At 55.5% G+C, this 8,305-nt stretch overlaps 1 protein-coding gene across 1 annotated transcript; it reads left to right on the top strand.

Moving 5' to 3' along the window:
- Positions 1-4,789: 4,789 nt before the first annotated feature.
- On the top strand, positions 4,790-8,158 carry LOC128909824 (dentin matrix acidic phosphoprotein 1-like). Its single transcript, XM_054202103.1, has 5 exons — positions 4,790-4,876; positions 5,721-5,794; positions 5,887-5,934; positions 6,419-6,673; positions 6,839-8,158. The coding sequence occupies exons 2-5, from the start codon at positions 5,741-5,743 to the stop codon at positions 8,156-8,158; spliced, it is 1,677 nt and encodes a 558-aa protein (XP_054058078.1). The 5' UTR covers positions 4,790-4,876; positions 5,721-5,740.
- Positions 8,159-8,305: the final 147 nt, after the last annotated feature.

Genomic DNA, 8,305 nt, shown 5'->3' with positions numbered 1-8,305 from the left:
CCAGCCTTGTCCTGTCCCCAAAAATGTAGGTGCAAAGGGCTGAGCAGCCTCCCTTTGTACTTCCCGGCTGCTGCAGGCATTTGGGAAGGGACTTTTGCATGTGATGGTTGAGCGTGCCTGAAAATCAGCAGGTGGCAATAGGAGTGTACCCAATTATTCACAAGTAGCACTTTTGGCTCCTGTAAAAGAAATGGTGCTGGCACCTGTTAGGAAAAGCACATCTTGCATCTGGAAAAAGTAATCGTATCGTTACTCCTGTAGTTGTTTTTAATTTCGAGAGTTAAATGCTTCTGTCTGCGCAGAGCCCAGCCTGCAGGGCTGGGTCCTTATCGTCCCGACCCTCTGCCTGCAGCCTCCGGGAGAGATGGCTCTCGTTTTGACAAGTGCCTCCGTGTGGCGTTTCCTTCTGAGGGAAAACCATTTGCAAAGAGCCTGAAGCCTGTTGCTCCAGGAGGCGGGGTGGCATAAAAATACTAGAAAAGGAAACGAAGGGAGTGTGGGGCTGGCCCGGGAGGTGGGGAGAGGGACTTTGGGAACTTGCTTTGCGTGCCTGTTGGGAAAGAGCATGGTGCGTCTTGTTGGTAGGACAAGACCAGCATGCTGGTTGCCTTCCTTCGGTGGTGTCATGGAGACTTCAGACACTCTGCAGTGCATTTCAGCCTGAAATAGGTACCTGAAATGGGGCAAATGATTGGTGCCTTAAAAGTGCTTGTTTTCTCCGGCTGTAAAGGAAACTCCATGGTAGGTACACCAAAGGGCGGGTTAATTAATGATCCGACCCCTGTGCTGTCGGGGGGCAAGGGGAGAGGGCAGTTGGTCTTGTGCAGGGGTCTGGCGTTAGGGGGACCCTCTGTGTGTCTGTAATTCAGGGCTGCAGGGCTCAGGCTTCTATGATGTGTTTTTTTTTCCAGTGAGGAGAAATGGCACATTTTAAAGCCTTAGCAAAACTGAACTTGCGCACGCCTCCGTGCTGTGGAAAAGATGACGGTAACCGCCATCTGCCATATATCACAGCGTTTGTAACTTTGAGGCTTGCTGCCAGGAGGAGTTGAAACATCAATGCCGTTCTTCAAACACCTAAAATGTTATCATTAGCCCACTGCATTGTGTGGGGCATTAACGCAGGTTTCGCAGCATTTACTCGGACTTCAGGGAACAGGCACGACGCCTCTGCTCAGATCCCTTGCAGGTGTGGCGGAGCCAAATCCAGGCTGCTTCTCCCCCCTGCACCCACAGCCACCAGCTGTGGTCCGTCCACCGGCAAAGCAGGTAGCAACGTGGGAACCTGACTGATTTGCAAGGTTGAGCACCCTTTTTTAGAAGAGCAGCGTGGGAATCACTCCCTTGAGCTCTGGGTAATTCCTGGTGCTAACATGGCACGTACGGGGGAAATGAATATTTAGGAGGCAAGGCTTTCCCTCCTTCTTCCCAATTGAACACACAGCACTACGTTGTAGCACCTGTCACCAGTATCAAGTGTGCCTTGAGTCCTGCTGTCATCCCGCTCTCTCCTGCTCCAGTTCATTCATTGATCCTTTTCCTTTTGATGCGGCTGTCAAAACCCGCGGGTATAATGAGAGAAGTGCACCAACAACAGCAATACTACAAAAATACCTTGAACTGAAAAAAAAGAGGGAATGGTGGGGTTTTTTGGAGCAATATTAATTTCTTGAGTTTTCGATGCTGAGATGTCTCAATGGGAGGATGAGAGCAGCTGTTGTGTGCCTCCACCTTCAGCTTGCCCTCTGCAGTGCCATCTTCTGTCTTGGTTTTGGCATTTCTAATCCCTCGTGCTGTCTGGGCTCATATCTCTTCTCTGTCCTCATGAAAACCGGCACAGTCCAACTTGTCAAACAGAAAAGCGATATTCCTGCGTCTTCTTACCAGCCCTGACAGTCCTCTCATCTCTGACTCAGCCACCTGCTCCCTGGTAGCCTGAGGATGCCAGCTTTAGCCTGGCCGGGTTTCCCCCCCATCTACCTTTCCATCTACGCTGCTTCCCATCCCAGCCGTCTCCAGGGACGGAGCATCTTGGGAGAGTAGGACTTGGGGAAATGCACAGTGGCATTTAAAGCACTGGTCAGCCAGCCACTTCACCCACCCGCAGTCAACTTCTCACCTCTCGTGTAACAACAATAATCCAAAATATTATTTGTTTGGTGGGTTTTGTTGGGTTTTTTTTGTTGTTGTTGTTGTTGGTTTTTGTTTTTTTAAAGGCTTATTGTAAGGTTACAATGTGTGGACTTGGGGTTACCTTTCCTTGCAAAATAAAGGCAGAGATGCTCGAGCACTCCGGCTGATACTGTGGGATGCCCTCTGGAAGGGATTTAGAGGACAGACCTTGGTCTTTTGACCCATGGCTATTAGAGATTGCAGGGACTTGGGGTCAGGTCAGGGTGCTGGCAGCGAGCGCTGTGGGGTGCGCTGGTGCCACAGGCATTCCAGGGCCACTGGAGGGGAGGGAGGTGACCTTGGGATGGGTGGTTGGTGGTCCAGCAAGTGACTTGTGTTATAAAGAAGCTGGGTACGCACAGCTTGGTGTTTATCCCCTTCTCGCACGGCGGCACTTGGACACAAGGCAGCACCAGGTCTTTGGGGGCTGAGTTAAATGCAGGTTTGATGTAAAAAAACCCAAAACAGCAAAACATGGTAATTGTTGGAGGTGCCTAAAAAAGGTTGGCAATGTGAACTCATATCTGGCTGGGGACAGGGGTATAATTTTGTCACAGGTCAAGAGGAAAATACGTCCCACGTTATCTGCGGCAGGGGTCAGGTAGGAAAGAAGAGGGAAAACATCTGCCGAAGGTGTGCGTGCGTGTGAGAGTGAGCAGCTTGATGGTGCCCGTCTGGAGGCCGAGGAGCTGTGGGGAGAGCAGCGGGGCCAGGGCGGCGCCAGGGCGTCCCTGCATGGGGGGCAGGAGGAAGGAGAGAAAAGATGCTCCCACACTCAGCACCTGCGTGGTCCTTGCACAGTCCTCACAGGGCAGACACACACGGTCCCCCGGCTGGTAATGATGGGGGTAAAAGGCAGGAGATTCTGGAGGACGAAATTAAGCGGGCATCCGCAGCAGCCGACTGGCATGTCTGGTTTCACAAGATACTCTGTCGAGCCACAGTCCGCCGGGGGATGCTTTCTGGATGCTGTTGTCCGCAGATGATACACCCCAGGCAAATTCAGACAGTCTGCAGTTTACAGAGCCCTGTCTCAATCCTGACCCTGTGCAACTTGCCTTAAGTCACTTATTTTGCAGTGCCAGTGTCTCCTGCGAATGAATCTCTGTAAACCGGCAACCCTCGCCATGTCCCCTGGGCGGTGTCCGCACCTCTGGGAATTTGGGTCCCTGCACTGAGGGCCCATTGCAGGTGACTGTGGTTTGCCAGGGCTTTACAGCAGGGCAGGCCAGGAGCCATTCGCTGCTGAAGACGAACCATGTTTCATGGGCTTCCCCTGCCACGGTGGCTCCCTGGAGCGGGGCTCTGCTCTCTGGAGGCCTCTTTCTTCTACCCAGGGCAGCCGAAACACCTCCTCTCTCCCAGGGAGGACGTACAAACGCTCCTTGCAGAGCATCAGTGCCCTCATTTATACTTCCCCCCCCAATGAAACACCCCTAGGCACCTTCCTCCTGACATCCTTGCCCTGTGGCCGTGCCCATCATCCCCAGCTTGGCTGTGGGGAGAACCCAGTTTGCAGAGCAGAGACGCGGTGCCTGCTTCAAAGCAACCTATTTGCATTTGTGGCGTGTTTTTATTAGCAGAGGGGGGGTGTTGCGGGCACGGAGGATTTAGCAATGGCCAAATACAGGCAAGGAAGTCGTCTTCCTTCCACCCAGGCTGGGGCAGAGGGAAAAGCCAGGTTGAAATATTCAATATTCTGCCCCAGACCGGGGAGGGCTGGTCCTGTCCTAAACCACGCGGGCAGAGAGGTGCGGTTGGACTGTGTCAGGGTGTGCGCTGGCGGGCACGCGGAGGTTTGCAAACTACCTCTCGCATTACCTGTGAGCAAGCAGGGTCTGCCTGCGCTGCCGGCTTACTGTGTTGTTTGGAGTAGGCAATCCGTACTGCACCAAGAAACCCTGGGGTATATGTGCTGCATGTATATGTACTCATATATATACTTGCATGTACATGCCCATGCCTATACGTGCCCATACGCATACGCACGTGTTGTTGCCCATGTTTTCCAGAGCGGAGGTTTCATCCCCTGGACAGCAGCTGGAAGAAGCGCTGGGGGTGAGATGCTCCCTGCGCAACCTGTGTTTAGCGTCTTCTTTCTCCCTTGCATGAGTGCATGTGAGGGCGTGAAAAGAGGCATGTCCTCTCCTTCTAGCACAGCGTTTTGTGCTTCTGCCCCGAGGGGCAGGCTGAGTCCCGGCAGGGGAAGGGTCCCACGTGGGTTTCAACACCCTGGCCCATGGCATGGGGCAAACTCCACTCCCAAGTGCACTCGTTGGGAGGATGCCATCCCTGGGACGGGGTCTGGTGCTCGGCGTGGGCGACACTATAGTTGTTTGTGTGTGTCACGGCGGGAAGTGTGTGAATGGGATAAATTTAGCAGTCAAAACACAGGGCCGGCGCAGTCGGTCATTAACTGCCAGCCCATCTCGTCATCCTGCAACCACAAGGAGCTTTTTTGGGGCCGGCGTCCCAGCAGAGGCCAGAGGAAGCGTGGGAGGCCAGTTCCCGGTGACACCTCCGCGTACGGCAGCGCTGCCCGACGGTGCCATTGGCTGCCCCCTGCCCGGGGCCGGCACCGGCCAGCAGTTAAATGCCCGTGCGGCCAACGCCAGGGCACACAGCCCAGGGCATCCCAACGCAGGCAGCCATCTCGCCTCATCCCAAGCACCAGAGGAGACACTGGCTTGCACCATACCTCAAGGTAAAGGTTTTGGTTTCTTTGGGTTGCTTTGGCATTGCCCGGAGTGCAAATGGCAAGATTTGGGGACAGGGGTTGTAGATTTCCTTTTAAGTCTTGGTAGAAAGCAGGAGACACGTGTAAGCTGGGATGTAGGTGATGATTTGTAAGGGAAGAAATCAGGAGCGTGGGTCTTTTTGCTCCAGCACGTTTCGGGTGCGGGGTGATACGCGGTGCAGTTAGCATGCCCCGTGGGGATGCGGTGCTGGGCTGCTTAAGGGACTTGAAAAATGAGAGCAGAGCTGGAGGAAAGCCCCCTACTGCTTCACCTGCCTGTGCAGGCAGCAGTGCCACTGGGGTGCCAGACCGACCCCCTAGGGATATAACTCTCCGCAGGGTTATCTTACAGGGGTGCTCCACTTTGGGGTGGTGGGAAGTTTTATGGGGCTGGGGGGACCACGCTGGATAGGAGGCGCAGCTTTGTAGCCCGCCGTCTCATGGTGCTGCCCATCTGTGATGCCGGCTCCCATCATGGCCACTGGGGTTGGCTGGGTGGTGAGTGATGTTACCGTAGGAAGAGGGAATTTGGAGCAGCTCTCCCACTCTTCGGTGATGCTTAGACAAAAAGTCTGCAAGAACATGGCCAGGTATTTCAAATCCCAAACTAAAGGGAGGTTCCTGCACAGGAGGTGCCAAGAGGTAGGACGAGGACAAATCCTTAGCTTGTCTGATGACGTGCTAGGCTGAGCACCACATGCTGGTATGGCAAGGCTGTGTCAGTTGAAAGGGCTTTCTGGGGCCAAGTTACAGCCAGGGGCGTGTGCAAATGCTTTGCTCTAGCGTTCAAATGCTTTGTTCCCTGTTGCAGCTGCAGGGACCACAACCGACATGAAGGCTGCATTTCTGGTGCTGCTCCTCTGGGCCATAGCCTGTGCTCACCCGGTAAGTACCCACCGGACAGGTACTCAAACCCCGAACCTGGCAGTTTCGCCCAGCCAAGGTGCACTGATGAGATGTCTCCTGGATGTGTTTAGGTGCCCAGCCGCCAGCTTGCCCGCCCCCGCCGCAGCGCCCAGCAGGAGGTAAGCTTGGGGGTGCCCCAGTCCCGCAGGTGGCAGCCGCTCATGGAACAAGTCTGGGATGGGGAGCCATCCCCAGGCAGGCATCCTTGGACCAGGCACCTGGGGAAAGAGCTGCTGCTTCCTAGGGGTCTTTGAGCTTTGCCCGTCTACTCAGGCTTTTCAAGCTGTGTTGGTTTCATCTCATTTCAGCTTGCCTCCCTGTGCATGTTCCCAATTCACCTGATGCATTCTGCTGCATTGGTCCTGAAAAAGCAGTTTCTGTGCTCTGAACCATCGCAGTTTGGGCTTTTCTGGGTTGCCTTTTTCTTGGTGGCTACTTCTTTTTTTTGCATCAGCAAAAACAACTGAAGGACTGAGGTGCTGAGCAATGAAAAAGGCTTGAGAACTTGCATGGCTTAGGAGCAACGTATCATCCTGCAGCAGTAGCAGTGAATGTGCGGTGGTGTTTGATAAACCAAGGCACCGTGTCATATTTTGCCTCCAGGACACAGGAAGCGAAGATTACATCAACAAGCTGGGCAACCTCCTGGGTGGTGGAGATGGCAGACGTCCTCCTGCCAGTGTGGAGAGGGGGGACAATACCCTCGCCAGGGACCCAGCAGGTGGGAACGCCGTGGGCGAGGAGCTGAGTGAACATGGTGGCCGAGACAATGGAGAAAGATTTGGGGAGGCTCAGCACCGGAACCAGGTGGACCACAAGGACATGAGCGCCCGGGTTGGGAACAGCCTCGGTTTCCTGGTGAGTGAGTGGAGAGGGGTATTTTGCTCTGCCAGGAAAGCACACTTAGCCCCAAACCTGATTTGTGGCTAAGTGATTTTATCTATGATAAATCTGGTATCAGTCAGGGTAGTGCTTGGTGTGATAGCGCCTGTGACCTGCAAGCCTTTGCATCCATCTCCACAGGAGGAAGATGCGCATGATGCTGATGATGGTTACAACAGAGAGCACCTCGGCCCTGGAGTCAGTGGGCTTCCCTCCCATGCTGGCGGGCTCCTGGACGAGGAGGACGACAGTGGAGATGACACCTTCGATGAGAATGGGAAAGAGGAGGGGGGTGAAGGTCCTACTTACGTGGGTCGTCCTGATGGGGCAGGCGAACATGGCCATGACACTGGCCGTGGGGACACCGGGGCTGGTGGAGGGCATGGCGACAGCAGCAGCAGTAGCAGCAGCGAGAGCATCGGAGCAGACCACCGGCAATACAGGAGCTACCTTGGCAGCCGGTATGAGCAGACCTACAGGTGGGGAGGGGGCAGCAGCAGCAGTCAGGAGGAGGAGGAGAGCTACAACTTCGAGGATGAAGCCATGCAGGGTGATGATCCCTCTGTCTTTGACAGCCCAGGCAGCAGCTACAAGGTGCGCCGTGCTGGCCCCCATGCCCCAGGGAGGAGCCGAGAGAGTGGCTGGGGGGCTGGCTCCCACCGCTGGGAGGAGGGTGACAGCAGGTCCCCAGAGGTGGAGGATGCTGACTCAGGACAAGACAGACCATCCACAGAGGACGACAGTCAGTCGGAAGAGCCTGTCACCAGCGAGTCAGAGGAAAACAGTGTCAGCCGCTCCGGGGAGGACAGGGATGGGGAGGACAGGGATGGGGAGGACAGCCCCTCCAGGGAGGTAGAGGGCAGCGAGTCCAGGGAGGGCACCACCGACCAGTCGGATGAAGAGCTGGGGGAGTCCCCAGAAGACATCTCTCAGGAGGTGGTGAGCACGTCGAGTGAGCGCAGTGGCAGCCAGTCCCGGGAAGGGCAGGAGGACTGGGAGTCTGCTGAGGACAGGAGCGCTCCATCCGTGCCTGACAATGACTCTGGGGAAGACGATGGCGACCAGAGCAAGTCTGGGGAAGATGATGGCGACCAGAGTCAGTCCACGGAGGACACTATGGAGTCAAAGGAGGACAAGAATGACTCTGATTCTGATGGGGATGTGCCGAACACATCAGCCGAGAGCCAGAGCACATCCCCAGAGGATGACGGCAGCCAAGAGGACAATGCAGGCGAGGACAGCAGGTCCACAGAGAGCAACAACAGTGAGTCCCCGGAGGACGATGATGATGACAATGAGGAGAGCCACTCTCAGGAGGATGCCACCCGCGAGTCCAGCAGCCGTGGGGACAACAGCTCGCTGCAGAGCCTAGAGAGTGGGAGCCACAAACGGCGGCCAGGTGCCTACCGCAACAAGCCTGCTGCTGACTATGATGACAACGACTGCCAGGATGGGTACTGACGAGCGCCCCACAGCTTCGTCGGTGCTGGGGGCATGGGGGGAGGAGGGGTTTAATTTATTTGCTGTATAGCCTGGTTGACTTCTTCCTGAGAAGGTGTTGCGGATAAAATGGAGGCGGGTCCGCCGGGGCTTGACCTGGGCACACTG

This window comes from Rissa tridactyla, chromosome 5 (assembly GCF_028500815.1).
Source record: "Rissa tridactyla isolate bRisTri1 chromosome 5, bRisTri1.patW.cur.20221130, whole genome shotgun sequence".
Classification (NCBI taxonomy): Eukaryota; Metazoa; Chordata; class Aves; order Charadriiformes; family Laridae; genus Rissa; species Rissa tridactyla.
Note: the sequence above shows the minus strand (reverse complement) of the source record. Positions and strands in the feature narration are given on the sequence as shown.